This window comes from Halichoerus grypus, chromosome 2, assembly GCF_964656455.1.
Source record: "Halichoerus grypus chromosome 2, mHalGry1.hap1.1, whole genome shotgun sequence".
Taxonomy (NCBI): domain Eukaryota; kingdom Metazoa; phylum Chordata; class Mammalia; order Carnivora; family Phocidae; genus Halichoerus; species Halichoerus grypus.
Window position 1 is genome coordinate 173,035,641 of NC_135713.1, and position 21,048 is coordinate 173,056,688.

The following is a 21,048-nucleotide window of genomic DNA, read 5'->3' on the forward strand; positions in this document are numbered from 1 at the left end:
CTAAGGCCTGGAAAAGCAGCCCAACCCTTATGCACTGATATTTAAAATGCTCTTTATTGCACACTTAACAGACTACAGTGTAGGGTACACATCACTTTTACATGCACATTTGACTCACTTTATTGCAATACTCGCTTTACTGACGTGGTCTAGAACCAAATGCACGCTATTCCTGAGATATGCCTGGATAGCTTGCCAGAGAAGAATGAACAAGGATTGTGTTTCTGAATGCTTCATGACATAAGCATCTAAAGAAGAGAGGGTCGTGTGAGCAAGGAAAAGCCTTGGCTTGAATTAATCTGAGTAATGAGGACCTTTGACCGTGCCGTCCACTTCTCCAGGATCACACAAAAGGAGTTTGAGCCTTGGTGATAAAGAAATAAGCCGTTCTTCTCCCTCTCCGGCTTTGGAGCAGCCTTTCAGAGACCGTTCCAACACTCTTAGTGAGAAGCCGGCCCTGCCTGTCATCCGTGACAAGTACAAAGATCTGACAGGAGAGGTGGAGGTGAGTAGGGGAGTTTCCTCCAGGGGGCAGGTCGAAGACCAGCCGGGCACTGAGGGCCTCAAGAAAAGATACTTATGGGGAAGCGGGGGCAGAAAGTCACAAGGAACCAGACATAAAATATTTAATTAGAGGGAGAGAATGGTAACATTAGCCCTGGATGAAAATACTTCTCAGATGGGACATCTGCCAAAAGTTGTCAGTGACCCTAAAATTGAAATTATTCATGAGACTTCACAAGGACGAAAGTGCTTAAAGGAACTTTTCTTTGAGCGCTTAGACTTTATCGTTTTAGACTTAGCGAACGTTAAAACGTCAAAATGGAGGAGAGGGGGAGAATGTTCCGGATCTTTGTTTGTTGGCTGCGTCTTAGTCCCACACTGTCTTCCTCCCACAGCCAATGCTCTTAACTCTCCGCCTTGGCCCTCCTTGTCACTCATACGCGCACAGTGGCCTAGCTGTGGCGCGGGAAGCCGGTGGTTTAGGGTTGGCTCTCGAACGAAACATCTATGTGGTGAGCACCTTTGACGCAGTTTACGCTATTACTAGAACAAATGAGGCAACATTTACAGAGGGAAGCTGCTACAAAACATTTCCCTCAGATTCGCAAATCCTGTGCTCAGAAGTTACACGTATTAATAATTTTGAATAGTCATTAGTGGTTTCAAAAGATAAACTGTGCTTGAAGTAGAGTGGTTTTAATAAAAAGGAAAGTCTTCTAGTGCTCTTTAAATGGACAGAAGTCATAGAGGATTCCGGCCTTTCTGGTTTAACCCAGTTCTTGTTATAAATTTCACAGGAGAATGAGAGATATGCATACGAATGGCAGAGATGCCTGGGGAGTGCCCTAGATGTGAGTATGTCATTTTTGTGGTGCTCACATGCATGTAAGTGCTGTCTTGTGCCATTTTGCCTTCTTTTGGTTCATTCGAATGGACAGAGGAAAACCTGAGGAGAGCCCTCCCTCGATGGCCTCGTGCAAAGGGAAGCTCTATGGAAAGTCAGACAGCTTAAGGGAGGCTTCTTTCACATATATGATAGCAAACACTGGCTCATTTGTCACTTGTGTCCTCACCTGTCACTGTGTTTAAAAAATAACAAAATGATATCATTAACACTGCCTAAATTAAAATAGTATTTAAAGAACCTCTCTCTTTTCCAAAGAAATGGAGGATTGTTTCTTCAGGGTTAAAGTTAAGTTCTCAGATTCGTGTCCGCATAGTCATAAACATCTATCAGCCCGTCGTGCTTTTTCACACCTCCTGGCTTCTCCGTTGGGTTTTCTCCTAATAGGAAATTGATTTGCAGTGACTTTTCTCGATTATCTAAGGTGATGTGATTTCATTTCCCGTAGGTCATTAAGAAGGCAAATGATACTTTAAATGGAATCAGTAGTAGTTGTGTGTGCACAGAAGTAATCCAGTCAGCTCAAGGCATGGAGTATTTATTAGGTATGTTCTTTTGTGTTTTACTTATTCAAAATCTTGACACTTCACAATATTTTCAGTTTTCCCTTACGTTAAGTATTTTGACCTAGATCTTTCAAGCTACATGTGACTTCACTAAGTAGCATCTGCATTTGTAGGTAAGATGCTTAAGTCACAGGAACAATTGTTTGACTTAAGGTCCCTGTGGCGAAGTTTCTAAGTCCTTATACACATACCAGCAACAGTGTAAACTTGGATCTGCATTATTGGTTTATCAAAGAACCTGACCTAGATGAGGCATTAGAATGAAATCCTTGTGGGGGCGCCTGGGGTGGTTCCGTCAGTTAAGCGTCCAACTCCTGATCTCAGCAAAATTCTTGGGTCTCCAATTAATGCCTTACCATGCTCCTGCTCTGTTGATTCTTCCTCTGTCCCCCTTAATGACTTCGCAGATTCCTTACCTCCCTGACCATCTTCAGCTATTAAATGTCCCAGTCCAACTTGAGACCCCAGTCTCTGTCCAGTCCAGTGTTGCTCTCCTCCTGAAGTTCATGCTTGGCCATGGCCAGAGCCACGTGCACTGGACCCTAGTCGTTTTCAGATCTCTGCTCAGGTGCCACCTTCTGAGTGAGGTCTTCCCTGGCCTCCCTTTCTCATAACTGTGTCCCCTAACCCTACCCTTGCACTTCCTGTCCCTTTCCCCGCTTGATGTCTCCTCTGCCCTGTCGCCTTTAATAGCTTGTATATTTTACTTATTTTTCCTGATGATCTCTTTCCCTCCCTGGAGTGAACCTCCAGAAAGGGAGTGATTCGGTCTGAGCCCTGCTGTGCCTCTAACACCCCGACCCGTGCCTGGCACACGGTAGTCCCTCAGACGTGCGCTGGCCGAGCAGGCGGTGAAGGGATGCGGTCTCTCCTTCGCTTCTGCCGCCTCGCTCTAGCTCCTGCCCCCTGCTCAGTCAGGCACAGCCCCACTGCACAGACAGACCGGTAGGAGGGTGCCTGTCTATCCTCGTCTAGATTTCCTGGTATCTGTGAAAGATTGTCTTAGAAGCCCCCTCCCTTGGCTTAGGGTAAGCAGTCATTCCTGCCCTTCCTCTGGGGAAAGAGGAAAAGCAGAGCACTGTACCCCAGCTCCTGGTGCCCTACTCTGAAGACCCCCTGGAATTCCTCCAGTCCTCTCTTCTAGAGGCTCGGGGGGAAGTTGGGCATGTGTCTGGTGGCTGTCCTTAGAAAGTGAAGATACTTGGCACCTTTCATCCTGGCTGGAAGAATTCAGCCACAATTCAGAGACCACAGAAGAGGAACCATCCTATGTTCTGTTAAGTATATATAAAAGATGCATGAAGCCACAGGGTTTGTAAATCATTGGGCATTCAGAGAAGTGAAATATTTCTTAATTACTTTGTGATGATTTTGACATTCAGATTCTTCTAGGCTTTTGATGTTCCCATTTTCTGCCAGTTTAATGGGATTTCCCAACTTAAACAGATGGACTTATAAAGAAGCCAGAAAAAAATGAGTTAATACTTCCATAGTGTCTCTTGTTCTCCGGGGACTATTCTAAGCCTTTTATAGTATTAACCCATTTAATCCTCTCTGGTGAGGTGCTTTTATTATCCCCATTTTACAGATGAAGAAAGTAAGGTCCAGAGAGGTTATGTGACTTGCCCAGAGTGACACAGATAGTAAGTGGCAGAGCCGGGATTTGAACCCAGGTAGTGTAGTGGTGGTGTGAGCTCTTACACTGCAGCACTGTGTAGACTGGTCCCAGGGAGTAGTACGTTATAGTCCATATTTCCAGCTAAGATACCAGCAAGCGGTAGTGGGGCCCTGTGCTGCCCGTCTCTGCACTCCCCGCCCTCACCTGGCGCTCTCACCCTGCAGGTGTCGTTGAGGTGTACAGAGTGACCAAGCGTGTGGAGCTTGGGATAAAAGCCACCGCAGTGTGCAGTGAGAAGCTCCAGCAGCTGCTGAAGGACATTGATAAAGTATGGAATAACCTCATTGGCTTCATGTCCCTGGCCACACTCACGGTAAGGCCGGTAGACGCTCAGCACTTGCTTTCCTTTCCAGAAACCTCAGTGGTAAAGCGAAGTGTACGTTCCTGCGGCGGCACTTCCTGCAGTATGAAGGTGAGGTGCCTGCTGGATCGTGGGACTTATGGTGAAGGAAGGAGATCAGTGTACCGTTAGCTGAATAGCACCAGCTTGGCTTCTTGCTAGCCCCTGGGCCTGCGGTGCCACAGAAATCAAGAGCATAGGAAAACATTCACTCTGTCAACATCCTGCTGCTTCTTTTTTTCCCAAATTTTATTCATTTAAATAATCTCTCCACCCAACGTGGGGCTCAAACTCACAACCCCAAGATCGAGAGTCTCACGTTCTTCCGCCTGAGCCAACCAGGCGCCCCGTCTGCATCCTTCTTAAGTCACATACATAGACACGCATTTTGCAGAGCCTCAGTGGGTTCCTGTGTTTGCTCTTCTAGTTCCGAATGGCCCCATATGTGTCCTTTTAAAAAGCTGAGCAACACACATTGTTGCTGTCCTGTGGTTCATTTAGCCTTTTTACTTGCTTAGGTCCTTGGATTATTTCCACTTCTTCCTATTGTGATATTGTTCCATCTGAATCTCGTTAAACAAATGACTATTTATCCTTTCCGGGATATAGTTCCTCCAAGTGGACGTAAAAGGTAGGAACGTGTGTTTGCACGCGTGCGTGCATTCATACGTAGCTGTTGTTACTTTTCTTGTGTGGCTTTCCAGAGAGCTTGGGCTAGCGGGCAGTGCTTCCAACAATATGTAAGTGTACTTTTCTTTACACTGTGTTCCAGCTTTCTTTGTCCGCCACTTCATTTAGCAAGTGTGTAGTGAGTCCCTAAAGGTGTTTTGTTTTCTTTGTTTTGTTTTTAAAGATTTTATTTTTAAGTAATCTCTACACCCAATGTGGGGTTTGAACTCACAACCCCAAGATCAAGAGACACACACTACTGACTGAGCCAGCCAGGCGCCCCCCTCCAGGTGTTTTTATGTTTCATTCATTTCGTAGAGGCTCTGCAGTATTCCAAAGGATAATTTACTCTATTTCCTTTATGTGTAAGTTGATCATCTATCTGTTTTGACCGTTTGACCATCTATTCAATGAAATACTGTTATTAACCTTACGTATTTCATATTTGTAATAGATTTATATATACACACAGACATAGACTGGCAAGCTTATATCTGTTATTTTCTTCGTCTTCTATTTTCCCTTCGTTTTCCATTTCATTGGGCAAAACTATTTTATTTTTATATATTCATACCTATTCAGTTTGTCTCTGATAATATCCTTTATTTCACAATAGTCAGAAATTTATCTTTCTTCCACAGCTGGAATAAATATCCTATTCCATTTTCTTCCTTTCTCTTTTCCCCCTCACATATAACTGTGTGACCCATCTGAGCGGGCCCGCAGCCGTGGGGTGGGAAGCGGTTCTTACGGTGCTGTGCTGATAGGCAGGCGGACACCAGCTCTCCCAACAACATGCCTTCAACGGCGGATCTTCTCACCATTGTTACGTTGCTTCTGGTTTGTAATATTCTTTTTTTTTTTTTTTTTTTTAAGATTTTATTTATTTATCCGACAGAGAGGGACACAGTGAGAGCAGGATCACAAGCAGGGGGAGAGGGAGAGGGAGAAGCAGGCTTCCCGCTGAGCAGGGAGCCCGATGCGGGGCTCAATCCCAGGATCCTGGGATCATGACCTGAGCTGAAGGCAGACGCTTAACGACTGAGCCATCCAGGCCCCCCTGTAATATTAAGTTCTTAAAGAGTTTAAATCATTTCCAAAATCTCTATTTTGTTCCCTTGGACTATTTTTCAATTTATAGCCTAAAATCATACAGTTTGGGTAATTATTTTTAAAAAATACAGTTCTGGCCAGTACAATAAGAAATGAAGTATAAATATTTGAAAAGAAGAGATAAAATTATGTTTATCTGGTGATATGAAATACAGAAATCTGAATTCAAGAGGTTAAATTTATTGAGTTTGGCAAAAACTCATAGCATTCTTACATATTAATCATAGCTAGAAAGTATAATAAAAATGGGGGGCGCCTGGGTGGCTCAGTTGGTTAAGTGACTGCCTTCGGCTCAGGTCATGATCCTGGAGTCCCTGGATCGAGTCTCATATCAGGCTCCCTGCTCGGCAGGGAGTCTCCTTCTCCCTCTGACCCTCCCCCCTCTCATGTGCTCTCTCTCATTCTCTCTCTCTGAAATAAATAAATAAAATCTTTAAAAAAAAAAAGGGAACCTCAGTTTTCTTAATGTATTAAATCACTCAGGTCCTTATCACTTCTGACTGCATCGCTAGAGTTGCTGGTTCATTTTGTTATCCCTTATCGATCTGTCCTGCACACCCTCCCAGCCTGTTCTTTCTGAAATGCCAGTCTAGTCGTGTCATTTAAATCCCATTTAAAATCCTGCAGTGGGCTCTCCATAGTCTTCAGGATCAAGTTTCAACTCCTTAGCTCAATATATAAGGCCTTTTCCATCCCTTGGACTGCCTTTGCCTCTTTCTCTGTTAGACTGCTTTTCCCTCTGGACTCTGCATTGCTTCTCCCAGAAGTCATTCCAAAGAGCCCTTCAGTCTGAATTTGATGCCCTTCCTGTGTGTCCACAGCCACATTTCCCTCTGTCCGAGCACTTAACGTGCCTGTTGATAATCTTGTGTTTGCTTGGTTCTTGCCTGCTAGGTTGTCCGCTCCTTAAAAGCCAGACCGTGTCCTTTATTTCTTTGTGTTCTAATGCAATATTTGGTGGGACTTTGTACATGTTGTTTTATACCCTTTTGAGCCTTCCAATTTTGTTCAAACTAGATACGCACTTTTTATACCTCATAATGTTAATAACTGGTTTAAATTTTTTAAATAAATGGATAAGAAAAATGAAACAGGGGAAGAAGAAAGGAGGGAAGATAATATAAAGCCAGGAATGAAGTTAAGTATACAAAAGTGTGTGCTTTTAAAGGCTTACATTTGCTAGTGGTGAACTGTACAGTTAGTTGACTTTACCCTTTCTAGGAATTGACCTAAAGAAGACATGATGAGTTCCGTGATTCACTGTGTTCATAACGTAAAAATAAACCCACTATTGGGAGACGCATAATTAATTATTCCTGGTACTGATACCAGAAAGCATTTCTTTTGTGGGCTTTTGTAAAGAGGAAACTAATGTAACCTATGTTATCTTCAACCTCCTTTCAGCAAATAAAGCAGTAGTTTTCACTGAGTCGTTTCTTAGGAAATCTCTGCATATAGGCCAAATGGCGTAGCTCCAAGTACAAGTTAGTGGAAGTCATTCTGAATGTGGGAAAATAGACTGAATGGGAACTGGGAAATAGCCCAGCAGGGCACACAGACGGTGGGCTCACGTCTTTGCTCCGTAAAGAAAACCTGCAAGTAGACGAGAAATAGACCAACATCCCAGTAAAATCTGAGCAAGACCGTGATGTGACTTGTGAAAGGGGAGGCACAGCTAATCAGTAAACATTAATTCAGACCCAAGCAAGATTTCATTTTCTACCTAATAATAAATCCAGTTTTTGTTTGGTTTGCTTATTGGAATCCTAATGGGGTCGATGTGGTAAAATGGGGATGATTCCTTAGGGAATTTATTAAGAAATATAAATCGGTATCACCCTATAAAGAGTATTTAGCAATATACTTTCCCCCTGTCTGTGAACTCCTTGAGGACAAGGACCAAGACCACATGTTGTTCATGTTTTGTTCTCTATGTGAGCACAGTGCCAGGCACTGCATAAATACCCAGTAAAAGTCAAATGAATTAAAGGACTTACATTCAGAGTAGTTGGCTCAGCAGTCCCGCCTGTAGGAAAACTTCCCAAGGCAACAGTTCTTTTTTTTTTTTTTTTTTTTTTTAAAGATTTTATTTATTCATTTGAGAGAGAGAATGGGAGAGAGAGCACGAGAGGGGGCAGGGTCAGAGGGAGAAGCAGACTCCCTGCTGAGCAGGGAGCCCGATGCGGGACTCGATCCCGGGACTCCAGGATCATGACCTGAGCCGAAGGCAGTCGCTTAACCAACTGAGCCACCCAGGCGCCCCCCAAGGCAACAGTTCTAAATACAAGCTCACAAAAAGAAGCAAGATAAATGCACAAGTTGTTCTTTGTAAGAGTGAAAAATCTAAAGGATCAGTCAAGTCAATTGTGTGAATCTTCATATTAGGATGTTGTGTGGCCGTTTGTTTAAAGGAGCACCAAGTTTGAAATAACACAGAACTGCTACTACAGGGCTGGAAGGAACTAAGCCACAGTGACAATAGGGTTGTGTTTGGGTGATGAAACCTTGGGTTTTCTAATGTTTCTAAGTACCAGCTACAAACCAAGTGGGTTGGCTCATGACATTCAAGGGTGGCTGTGGGACAGGGAAGGACATGTTACCAGTTGTTTATCATGGAGTTCACTGTGGTGTTACCTTTACTTCATCTGAGCCTCTCTGGCTAGTCTTACAGGAGTCTTACCTCAAAACTCATCTGTGACATGTTTTTATAGCAACAAGATATCTAAGACCAAGCATTAGCAATCTAGAGATGATGTGTCTGGGTCTCTCCTAATTCACCCATCTTTTGCTTCCTAACTTCGTGCTAACATGAACCAGATTAAGCGTGAATATCTTCATCATCATCAGCCAACTTTTACTGAGCGCTGACCGTGTGCTATTCCCTGTTCTTAACTCTTAACTTTTTAATTTACTTAATAGAGAACTTTTGAGGGTAGATACTATCATTCTCCCCCCTTTACAGGTGAAGAAACTGAGGCACCAAGATATTAGACCTGGGTACAGTCTCAAAGTCAGGAGTCTGCTCTTCAACCACTATACTCTGTTGCCTCCTTGAAATGGGCAAACTGGGTGGGGAAAACCAGAGATGTGCAAAAGCCTTTTTGGGGAAAGAGGGTCATTACTTAGCATCTGAGTTAATGAGGTGAAACACCAGGTGTCTCTCCTGGCAGCAACTTGATAGGAAAAATCAAGTTCTTTTCTGTACATTTTTCCCCTATTTTATATCCCAGGACTAGAGAGCAGCTTAAGAACCTCCCCCTTTCCATTTAGATTGTAAGACTCTTTGATTTGGTGGCAGTTTCTCATGTAATTAATGCTTTGAAAACTAGATTTCTTTACAAACCCTCCAATCAGGGGCGCCTGGGTGGCCCAGTCATTTGACGTCCGACTCTTGGTTTCAGCTCAGGTCATGATCTCTGGGTCATGAGATCAAGCCCTGCATTGGGCTCCGTGCTGGGCGTGGAGCCTGCTTAAGATTCTCTCTCTCCCTCTCCTCCCACCCCACTTGCGGTTGTGCTCTCTAAATAAATAAATAAAATCTTAAAAAAAAATACCTCAGGTCAGCTACCCATCTCTTCTCTCCTGCTGCTGGTAGGAAAGGATGACTGTGATAGCAGAGCATCTTTCTTTGTCCTGAGCTCTTTGAAGAAAAATTATCATGAAAGACCAAGCACCTTAACCAAGCTCCTTCTGTATGAATGCTTTTCAGTCTGGGGCCAGGACGAATTGAGGAGAATCCTGGCGTGGGTTGCTATCGTGTATTTACTTCTTGAGGTGTAGCTGCTGTCAGTGGGTGAGGTGGAAGCCAGGTTCATCTGTGCACGTCTTCTCAGACTCGCAGGTTCCCTGGTGCTACCGCTGCTGCTCGTGAGAAGGGCTGGCCTCCTAGACTGCCCCTCCAGGCCGGCCTGCCTGCCTGCCTGCCTCTAGAAAAATGCAAACCTCGCTTATACCACTCAGTAAGTTGTGTTACGTAAACCACTGAGCTTTGACAAGTGTGTACCCCAAACAACTAATACCCCTATCAAGATACAGGCTATCCCATCATTCCAGAAGGGTTCCTTATGCTCGTTCTTTGTCATCATCCCACTCCGAGATTGTCATCCCTGTTCTGATTTTTTTTATACCAAGGATTAATTTTGTTCAGACCTTTTTAGGGAAGCCATAGGGGGGCGCCTGTCTGGCTTAGTTGGTAGAGTATGCGACTCTTTTTTTTTTAAGATTTATTTATTTGTTTTAGAGAGCATGCACTCGTGTGAGTCAGGGGAGAGGCGGAGGGACAGACTCTTCAAGAAGACTCCCTGCTGAGTATGGAACCAATGCGGGGCTCGGTCCCAGGACCCTGAGATCACAACCTGAGCCAAAACCAAGAGTCAGATAGATGCCCAACCCACTGAGCCACCCAGGCGCCCCGAGCATGTGACTCTTAATCTTGGGGTTGTAAATTGGAGCCTTACATTGGGTATAGAGATTACTTAAAAATAAAATCTTTTAAAACAAAAAAAAGCCATAGAATTTGCTTTTGTGATTTCAAAGAAAGCCTGTTGGGTCTGGTTACCCATCTAACCTGGGAAGTGTTGCCCTGTTCACATGTGGTGATTCTAAATCCCTCAGTGTGGCAGAAAGTGAGGTAAATGGGAAGAGATGCCAGACAGTCATGCCCTCTCCATCAAGCTCCCATGAGGAACTTCCATATCTAGCATCTCTGTCTAGTGAGTGATGTTACCTGACATTCTTTTTAGACACAGGGTAACAGTATAGGGATTAATTAGCCTGCAACTAGACAACCCAGGAATGCATGCAAATTGTACATGAACACAACTGAGTATTCATTCCTCTAATTACCCATGCTTTTCCACTTGCGCCTTTTTCACCAAGTTAGCTGTGACAGAAAAACTATCCTTCTCTGCTTGGTTCTTGTTACTATTCCTGATGATACCATTGTCATTGCCTTTTGATAACTTGTAGGTCTTTGGTCTATAAAACTTGCTTGAATTGCCCACTGCATGAAGAATAGTGTGCACTCTCCAGAGGAAGTATAAGATATGACTTGTCACAAAGAAACTTTACTCTAAAAATAGATATGCGAATGTGAATGACACAAACCAACATCTGTGTAGTTCAGCTGGAACAAAGCTCTGCAAACTCCAGGGACTCTGGATGGGAGACTCAATGCAAAGAAATCATTACTAGAGAGAAGCAGGACCGAGGTTGTATAGGAAGCTTGTAACTATTTATACCGTTGTTTCATTTTAGGTAGAATTTAAATTTAAAGTTCCTTAGTGAACCAAATTGCCATAGTCGGGCTCTTGATTCCAGTACTGTAATAGTTTGTTTTGCACTAGAACCTGTCAGGTGTCGTGCTGTATGCTTTCCATTCATTCTCGTTGAACCCTGGTAGCCGTCCTGTGAGGTCACTAGTACCATCCCCATTTGCAGCTGAAGAAATTGAGGCTCAGAGATGAACTTTGCCTGAAACTGACAAATCAGCAATTTGAATGCACATCCTAGTTTTATTTATTTATTTTTAAAGATTTATTTACGGGAGGCCTGGGTCGTATAGTGGGTTAAGTGTCCGACTCTTGGTTTGACTCAGGTCGTGATCAAGCCCCGCGTCAGGCTCCATGCTCAGTGCAGAGTCTGCTTAAGACTCTTTCTCCCTCCCCACTGTTTGTGCATGCTCGCTCGCTCTCAAATAAATAAAATCTTTAAAAAAAAAAGATTTATTTACTTATTTGAGAGAGAGAGAGAGTGAGTGAGAGCACCAGTGGGGTGGGAGGGGGCAAAGGGAGAGGGAGAAGGAGGAAGAAGACTCTGCGCTGAGTGCGGAGCCCCAGAAGGGGCTCGATGTCACAACCCTGAGATCGTGAGTTTCAGAAGTCCACTCTTCTTACTGTGTCCATGCCAGCTTCCAGGATGCTAAAAAATAGACTTGTTTCTTCCGTGAAGACATCATGAAATTATTCCCATCAAGAAGCAGCTGCATTACCTGTCTTCGGTGAAAAAGTCCTAGAGTGTTAGTGCTCTGTCACAGTAGTGGTGCTTGGGCTGAGGAAAGCAAAGTACACAGCCCCAGACTCCAGACGGTGGCTCCCTGATAGTTACTGAAGCGGGGAGTTCTCCGGCCGAGTTTCAGCGCGCTCTTTATGCACCAACGCCCTCTCGTGGTGGAAGCATATGCACCTCTGGGCGCAAACTGTGAAGGAGCTGGGCGTTTCTCAGGAGGTAAACATCATCTATTTTAGTGAGATGAGTGAATGGTTACCTAAGAGATGAAGTGCAGTAGGTTTGGAACAAAGACAGACTCAGCCCTGGAAAACGAAACGGATCCATTTTGCCATATAAAATCTTGGAAGAGAGACAGGACTATTAGTCTCCTAACCTCCAGTCAACTGAAAATCACACAGGCTTTGATTCCACTGTTTTCTGTATAATCTGTATAATACAGATTCTTTTGTACTTCCTTCCAATGTGAAATAAGCAGTGAATTTCAGAGTACTTAACTTCCCATTGCTGTGGCATGTCAGGAGGTCAGTTTATTTTTAATAATGATAGCATTTTTGTCATCTTGCCGGTGCACATGTTGTTTTAGAGACCAAATCTTCATTTTGTTTCTGCATGGCTATCCTCAGTTGACAGAAGGTGATAGGGTAGATGGAATAAGGCACACACACCCCCAGAGATGACCATGTCCTAATCCCTGGGACCTGTGAATTTATTACCTTATATGGTAGAAGGATCTTTACAGATGTGATTAAGCTAAGGGTCTTTAAATGGGGAATTTATCCTGGATTATCAGGCATAAAGTGAGCACGAGAAAAAGCCATATGACAGTTGGACCAAAGAGAAAGATTGGCAGATTCTCTGCTGTTGGCTTTGAAGATAGAAGGTGGTACCATGAATCAGGGAATGTCCAGGTGGTCTCTAGAAACTGGACAAGGTAAAGGAACAGATTTTCCCCTAGAATTTCCAGAAAGAATGCTATGTTGCCGGCCGACTTTAGAATTCTGACCTCCAGAACTATAAGAGAATAAATTGAGGTTGTTTTAAACAACTAAATTTTTGCTACTTTGTTAGGGCAGCAATAGGAAAAATTAGACAAAACATTGAAACTAAGAATGAAAATGGTTACATTGTAACTCACACCAAAAGTCTAGAATTACTTGTGGAACTGTGTCTAGATCATTTTTTGTATTAGTCAGACTAGGTCGGGTTTGCTATGGGAACACTTCCCCCCACCGTCTTAGTGATGTAAAACCGCAGAGCTGTGTTGCTTCTGCTATATGTCCATGTCAAGTTGGAGGGGTCCCTGTGGACAGGTCCTTCTCACTCAGGGACCTAGGGGACAAAGCCTCCACCATGTGGAACATAGCTAATCACCGGGGGAGGGTCAAGGGAACGTGACAAACAGCACATCAGTCTTAAAGGCTCCCTCCCAGAAGTGACACGTGTGACTTACGATCACAGTCTGTTGACTCTGCATGCTATTAGGCTATGCATCATTTAAGGGAATAGGAAGTGCCCATCCTACCATTTGTCCAGAAGAATTATAATGAGGATATTTGTAAAGAGCACCAATTACTACCAAATTCTTCTTCCTTGATAATAATTTTCTTGGACACCATTTTAGCAGTTTATTATTGGCTAAAGACTCGGGATTTATATATCCCAGTCTGACTTTGGGACTTACTGTATTCAGGCCATTTATACTGTAACTACTTATTAAAATCTTTACTAAATGCATGAAACACTTGCCAGTTAATGTAGGTGATGTTCAATTTAAAATGGCCTGTAGAGAGTGTACCTTCTTAAAGAATTATGGCCATGGATTGGTGTCCCGCTGCCTCTATATACAAAACAACCCCCCTGCTTATAGTTGTGTATTTATAAAGGTTAATTTTATCATTTGAAAGACTAATTTGACCACAGGGTAATTTATGAAGAGCCTTATGATTTTCACGGGAGATTACAATATGACCTTTTCATTCGCTTTCCTTATGCCTTTGGTAAACAGATATTAAAGGGCTTTCCTTAATTGGATTGATTTCAAGATTGGGTTTTCCCAGATTCTTAATTATTTCTCAAATAGCCCTTGTTCCGTAACATGATAAATATCTATAACATAGATTATAGAAGTGCTACTATTTTTTTAACCTCTTAAAAAAGCTTGTTAGATTTTGTCAGGTAAATAATTTTAATAATCATTTAGAGCATTTCAAAGAACTTTTTATATATCTCTGAGGGTCCCAACAGCAACTGAGGAAGGTAGGAAGAACAAGTGAAATTGTTAACCATTTTATAGATGACAAAATTGGACAGCAAACAAAGTATAGTACAACCTGCTTCTAGATTTGACCAGAGTTGGCCATGATTGCATTAGAAAAGAAAAGTTATTGTCTATGGCTAAGGCCATGTAGGTTCATTTCAAGGTCAGAGTCCTCATGCATATTGGTGAAACATCTGCCTCCCCTTTTCTTTGAGAACTGTCTGTCCTTCCTTCCCTAGGTGTGATCTGAATGGATTCAGCTCAGGTTAGTTTAAGAAAGGTTTGTGAAGCTAATACACAGTTTATGATTTCAAATTAGAAAGGGATGAGGAGGGATGCCTGGGTGGCTCAGTTGGTTGAGCATCTGCCTTTGGCTCAGGTCATGATCCCAGGGTCCTAGGATTGAGCCCCACATCAGGCTCCCTGCTCCACAGGAAGTCTGCTGCTTCCTCTGCCGCCATCCTCCCTGCTCGTGCATGCGTACTCTCTCTCTCTCTCAAATAAATCTTTTTTAAAAAGTTGCGGGGGGGATGAGACCTATATAATCTATACATTTTTGTAGGGAGGAGCCATTTTTTTTTCCCCTAGGGAAGAATAACACAATTTTTCAAATACAAAAACAGTACACTAACTCCTCAGGGGTTCAGCTTAAACTAAGTATAAAAGATGTAGCTATTATTTTGGCAGGAATTTGCCATCATCCTGGGTCACCTCAGTATCCACTAGGACAAACCACCCAACATGCCAGGCTCCCAGATCCTTGGCCACTGGCCTCAGGGACTCTTGTCTCCATGGCACTTCGGCCACCCGCTCACATGATCAACTCAAACTGCACGACATGTGCCATCTTAAATTCAGACCTCTTTCTGAGCCCACATTGGTAACCCCCTGACTTGCTCACACCTGACTTACACTGCTCTTGTTTGGGGTTCTCGAGATAGGACAGTTGTTTGACCCTTTTACTTGGTTGCCATCGACTCCCATCCTTACCTCTTGTTCCCACCTACTTGGTTCTTAGCTTTTGAGGTTCCTTATGTCTATCCTTGGACAACCACTGATACCAGTTTGCTTAGGACTGAGGGATTTCCTCAGAGCTGAAATTGGAACAGTCTTGAACAAACCAAGAAGTTGGTCAGCCTAGTCTGTTACATTCACATGTGGAAACACTATAGGATGGTACTGCAGGCATCTCTTCCCAGCACCATGTTCAGCGACATCACGTTGGTACCTTGAAATCAGCAACGGTGGCAGTATTTATACCAAGGAGGTCCGCAAATGCTATATTGTGAATAGATCAGAAGCTGAGGAAATGTTCTCCAGTATTTGAGAACCGTTACCCAATTCAGCAGAGTCATTCACATATCTGACAGATGAGGGACATTCTGAGATCTGTCTGCTGTGCCACCTCAGTCTCAGTCCTTAACGGAGAACCACCAACCAGTGCTCACAGCATCCATGCTCTGGTGAGCACAAGCATAGGCTGACTGTGGATCCGAGAGTTGGGCAAATGTTTTCAGAAGAAGCACTGTGAGAATCAAGTGACTCAGGAATTTGCAGTAAAGATGATTGCATATTTTATTATTTGTAAATTGTGTGCTTCACAGTCTTTTTATATCAATACATATTTATAATAAGCTCATGTACATGTGTATGTTTATATGTGTATATGTATTTGTATGTGTGCATATTTTTTTTCTCTTTGGAAAGTCCATTCTTAATGGTGGAAGAGGGGGTGATTTTGCCCCCAAATTGGCTATGGATCCTGTTTAACATCCTCCAGTGCAGAGGACAGGCCCCACAATAAAGAATTATCCAGGTTATCAGTGGTGCCAAGTTTGAGAAATCTCTGCTCAAGGGCACATAAAATCAAAATTAATTGGTGGGGCGCCTGGGTGGCTCAGTTGTTAAGCATCTACCTTCGGCTCAGGTCATGATCCCAGGGTCCTGGGATTGTCCCCACATCGGGCTCCCTGCTCAGCGGGAAGCCTGCTTCTCCCTCTCCTACTCCCCCTGCTTGTGTTCTCTCTCTCGCTGTGTCTCTGTCAAAATAAAATCTTTTAAAAATAAATAAAATAAATCTGTTTAGGTATATCTAAAACTTCTTCACATTAAGAATACAACTTTTCTGGGGCACCTGGCTGGCTCAAGTCAGTAGAGTGCAACTCTTGATCTCAGGGTTGTGAGTTCGAGCCCCACATTGGATGTCAAAATTACTTTAAAATCTTAAAAAAAAACAAAAACTCTTCCGAAACTTTTTTTTTTTGGCTTGTTTTGTTTTGGTTTTATAATTCAAGTGTTTTTCTTAATTGAGGGATAACTTAGTGAAATGCACAGATCTTAAATACATAGTTGAATCGGTTTCAACAAATGCATTTAGCCATCTAAGCCCACACCCTATCAATTTATGGAGTGCTTTCATCACCTCTTAAAGTTCTCTCTTGCCATGATCTGATTCCAAAAATAACCACTGATCTATTTTCCATAGACTTCTATCACCATAGAGTTGCCTGTTCTAGAACTTCATATAGAATTACATAGTATATATGTGTATTTGTATCTGACTTCTTAGCATGTTTTAAAAATTCATTTACATTGTTATATCACTTTGATCCCTTTTATCAGTGAGTCCTATTCCATTGTATTGATATACCATGGGTTTTTAATCCATTTTCTATAGAGATGTACTATTTCCAGTTTGGCTAATGTGAATGGAGTTACTGTGAACACTTTTTGTGCAAGACTTGGTTAGCATGTTTTTATTTCTCTTGGATAAATATCAAGGAGTGGAATTGCATATAAGTTCATATAGTAGATATGTATTTTAACTTTTAAGAAATGAAGAGCTTTCAGGGTGCTTGGGTGGCTCAATTGGTTAAGCGACCGAGTCTTGATTTCAGCTCAGATCTTGGTCTCAAGGTTGTGAGTTCAAGCCCCACACTGCGCAGCATGGAGCTTACTTTTAAAAAAAAAGAAGAAGAAAAAGAAGTGAAGAACTTTCCAGGACCACCTGGCTGGCTCAGTCAGTAGAACATGTGACTCTTGATTTTGGCATTATGAGTTTGAGCCCCTGTAGGGTGTAGATACTACTTAAATAAATTAAGAAAAAAATTTTTTAAGGGGCAACCCCTTCAGGTCCCCTACCTCCTTGGGAGCTTTGTACTATCACTTTACTGTCCCTCAATAGACCTTACTTTGCTGCCCACCAAAAAAGAAAAAAATTTTTAAAGAAATTAACAGCTTTCCAAAGTTGGGACCTGCCCTGTTAATCATTGGGCTATGCTCCTATTTCATAGATTTGTTGTAAGGAAGAAATTAGATAATGCATGTGAAGAGCTTGATGTGATACATAGCAAGTAAGGACTGATAATAGCTGTATGCTGTATTTATATTTCTCTTTCTAGCTGATAACTTCTAAATCTCACAGTCTTGAGCACTAGAACTATATATCTGTCTTACCGCTTACATAACATCAGAACTTGGCTGTCCCACAGGCAGTTCCAACTCAGCATATACCAAACTGAGCTCTGTTTTTTTTTTTTTTTTAAATTGTATTTATTTATTTGACAGAGCACAAGCTGGGGGAGCTGCAGGCAGAGGCAGAGGGAGAAGCAGGCTCCCGGCTGAGCAGAGAGCCTGATGCGGGGCTCGATCCCAGGTCCCTGGGATCATGACCTGAGCCAAAGGCTTAACCGACTGAGCCACCCAAGCGTCCCAGCAAACTGAACTCTTATCCCCAGCCCCCAGCCCCAAACATGAGTCTCCTTTCATGTGCCTTATGGCAAATCCTGTTGGCTGCCCAGGCCTCTCCCCTTCTTGCACATCTCACACATCACGCAGGCTTTTTCAGGTGACCATTTCTCTCCATCCCCCACTGTTGCTTCCCTAGTTCTAACTTCCTTCACTGTCTGTCTCCTGGACCACTTACAACAGTGTCATAACTGAGGCCCATACCTTGAGGATTGCCATCCGCAATTGGTTGCCTACACTGCAATCAGAGGGATCTGTCCATAATACAGACCTGATCCTGTCATGGTGCAGTTAGAACCCTTAGTGGCTTCCCAAGATAAAGTCTCTTCTATTCCTTTATTCCTTTCAAGGCCTTCATGCTAGAGTTCCATCTCCTACCTCCTTTCATAAGCTTGGCTCCCACCCCCTAGATTTCTTCCCACAGCCGATCTTTTGCTTAGAGGCCTTTGCCTGTGTTGCTTGTTCTGCGTGGAATAAATACCGTCTCCTCTCTTACCTCCCCTTTCCTGTCCCCTTCACGTAGCATATACCTCTTGAAACTGAGCCAAGGTGTTTCTAAGTGCTAGGAAGCATCCTCTGCCATCGGGCTCTTTTTCCCTTGGGTCGGAGTAGGTGCTGCCCAGCCCGTGTGCCCTAGTGCAGCTCTTCTGTCACCTGTCACCTGGTACCTACGTGGCCACCCACCCTGGACTGTGAGTTCTCAGAGGACAGACCGCTTGCTGCTCATGCTAGCACCCCTAACACCTAGAACACAGCCGGTACCCAGTAAACGTTTGGGAAATGGAGTAATTGTACTGATGGGATCAGAAGTGACAATTTGCTGCTAGACCTGTTGGGGCTGAGTGATTGGGAGTGAAGCCAGCAGCATTTAGAACTGCTGCGCCCTTACCCATTTGTCTTGTCCTCACAGCCCGATGAAAATTCCCTGGATTTTTCCTCTTGTATGCTACGGCCTGGGATTAAAAATGCTCAGGAACTTGCCTGTGGCGTGTGCCTTTTAAACGTGGACTCCAGAAGCCGGGTAAGTGACATGCCTTCCCCCTGCCCCTGGCAAAGCGCCTCCCTCGCGTGACCTCCGGGGACCACCCTGTCTGGCCCCCTTCCTGCCAGGCCTGTGACCGCAGGCGGGGATTTTGATGAAGCCCAGGAATCGGACCCAGAAGTACCTCGGTCCTTACAAAAGGCCAGTGCGGGGAGCGGTTGTGTGAGGCGGGGGCAGAGGCCTTCCCTTCGGCGCCCTGAGCACAGCGGGGTGGTGAGGAGAGGAGGTTAAACGTGGGAGGCTTCGCTTGGAGGCACGAGGCCCTGTTCTGGGACTTCTGTTGACCTTATGGTTTCGGCGTTACTTCAGAAAGAAGAGAAGCCCGCAGAAGAACACCCTAAAAAAGTACAGACCGGTCACACATTATCCTAGTGTCTCCATCTCAGTTTTGAGTGTGGAAGGCAAATCCACTGATTCCGCCACCATCCTGAACTGTTCTGACCGGGAGCCCTTTGCCGAGGCCTGTCTGTTCCCGTAACGTTTGATTCAACCAACGGGTGTGTCTGGGGCGGGGGGGCGCTCCTGTCTTGTTTGCGTGCTTGTAGCTCATGATTGGCTGCCGCTGTTGCGGGCATTTTTCTCCGTGATGCACAAGGTAACAGATGGAGCAGCTTCTGGAAGACGAAGTTGTGACACAGAGAATGAAATCAAAGAGCAGCAGGATTCCGCAGTTATCAGACAAAAACAAATTGGGGTTCGGAGTTCTGTTTACTTGTAGTGCTTTAGAAAAGCCCCGGGGAGCTGAGGTTAGGACTGGCTGAGTGGGACTTCCCTGTAAGCATTAGTCGTCTGGGAGTAATTCTTACGTGCTTTAGTATCTCTTTTTACAAACCCTGTACCTGGTTGGACTTTTTAATTATGTTGATTCAGTTATCAGGCCCCAGTGGCCTTGGTCCCCGAGAGCTTTCAATCCCGTGTCTTTCCCACGGGAGGACGGTGGGGGATCGCACGCATAGTTAACGGCCCGCCTCGGGGCAGGCCTCCTTCGGCACAGTGAGGGGTAAAAATCAGCCAGGGCCCTTGGCTGTGTCAGTTCCCCATATAATGAACACCCCCACCCCCATGGCCTCCCCCGGTTCAAGCTCTGTCTGCCTTTTCTGTGAAAGATTTGGCCTCCTTTGGCTGAAACTGGGTTTAATGGTAAAGATTTTTTTAGACCTTTAATTAGCAGCGAAGAACTTCCTCACTGGAATTGCTGTAGCTCCCTGCGCAGCTGCTTAGGCTGTCTGAGCTGCTCGGCGCGCTGGCTGCCGAGCGAGCGGCACTTGGCCGCAGAAGCAGCCGGACCTGCCCCACTTGTCCCTCTCCTTCCGGCAGGCGTTCAGCTCAGAGACCGACGGTTTCAAGCTGGCCTACGGGGGACACCAGTATCACGCCAGCTGTGCCAACTTCTGGATCAACTGTGTTGAACCAAAACCTCCCGGCCTCATCCTGCCTGATCTGCTCTGAAGAGCTCCTCGACGGAGTACCTACTGGGTGGTTGGGGGTTCCCTCACAACCCGTGAGGTGACAGGGAGCACGAAACAGAAGGTTCGCCTCCAGAAGCTGTATGAAGACCCCCCCGAGCCACAGCAGGGAGGAGGAGCTGCTGGGGTCCCAGGCCTTCCTACAGACGACCTTTGTCCCCTGCGGTCCCACTGCCGGCCTTGGGGGCTTGAGGTATTTTAAAATAGCCCTGCCCAGACTGCACGTGGTACCAGAAGTTTGCTAACTCCTCTCTCGCTCTGGTAAGATGTTTGAAAATGTGGACCACAGTTTTCTTTAAGGAGTGACTTGCTGCTGCAGTACTGATCCTGGGAAGAACTGATGTTTGAAGAAAAAGCAGTTCCAGGACTGCAGCTGGCAAGCATGTTCGGAGCCAGGGCTTCCCCCGATCTAGAACACTGTCGGCCTGTGAAGTAGAATGCACTTACCCACATTTAGTTTGTCCATATCTACATGAATAAAAAGGGGAAATTGTGATTCAACTGATGTTTTTTTTTTATTATGTTGTATTGATCACCATACATCACTAGTTTTAGATGTAGTGTTCCATGATTGTTTGTGTATAACACCCAGTGCTCCATGCAGAACGTGCCCTCTTTAATACCCATCACCAGGCTAACCCATCCTCCCACCCCCCTCCCCCCTAGAACCCTCAGTTTGTTTCTCAGAGTCCACTGATGTTCTTTTTATAGAAAAACTTCTGCTCGTCTCCGTGGGACAAAACAAGGGTAGGT

At 44.4% G+C, this 21,048-nt stretch overlaps 1 protein-coding gene across 19 annotated transcripts in view; it reads left to right on the plus strand.

The window, feature by feature from the left end:
* Positions 1 to 20,796, plus strand: part of SYNRG (synergin gamma) — a 77,426-nt gene extending 56,630 nt beyond the window's left edge. For 8 of the 19 annotated variants that reach the window (XM_078063832.1, XM_078063868.1, XM_078063876.1 and 5 more), the window contains 7 exons: positions 342 to 505; positions 900 to 1,016; positions 1,302 to 1,355; positions 1,857 to 1,953; positions 3,817 to 3,965; positions 18,698 to 18,808; positions 20,147 to 20,796. In XM_078063832.1, coding sequence (XP_077919958.1) covers positions 342 to 505; positions 900 to 1,016; positions 1,302 to 1,355; positions 1,857 to 1,953; positions 3,817 to 3,965; positions 18,698 to 18,808; positions 20,147 to 20,278 — 824 coding nt within the window. In that variant the 3' untranslated portion in view covers positions 20,279 to 20,796. Of the gene's footprint in view, positions 1 to 341; positions 506 to 899; positions 1,017 to 1,301; positions 1,356 to 1,856; positions 1,954 to 3,816; positions 3,966 to 4,510; positions 4,624 to 18,697 lie in introns of all 19 variants that reach the window. The other 11 variants (XM_078063883.1, XM_078063890.1, XM_036104796.2 and 8 more) reach the window with 5 other exon arrangements.
* The last annotated feature ends 252 nt before the right edge of the window (positions 20,797 to 21,048 follow it).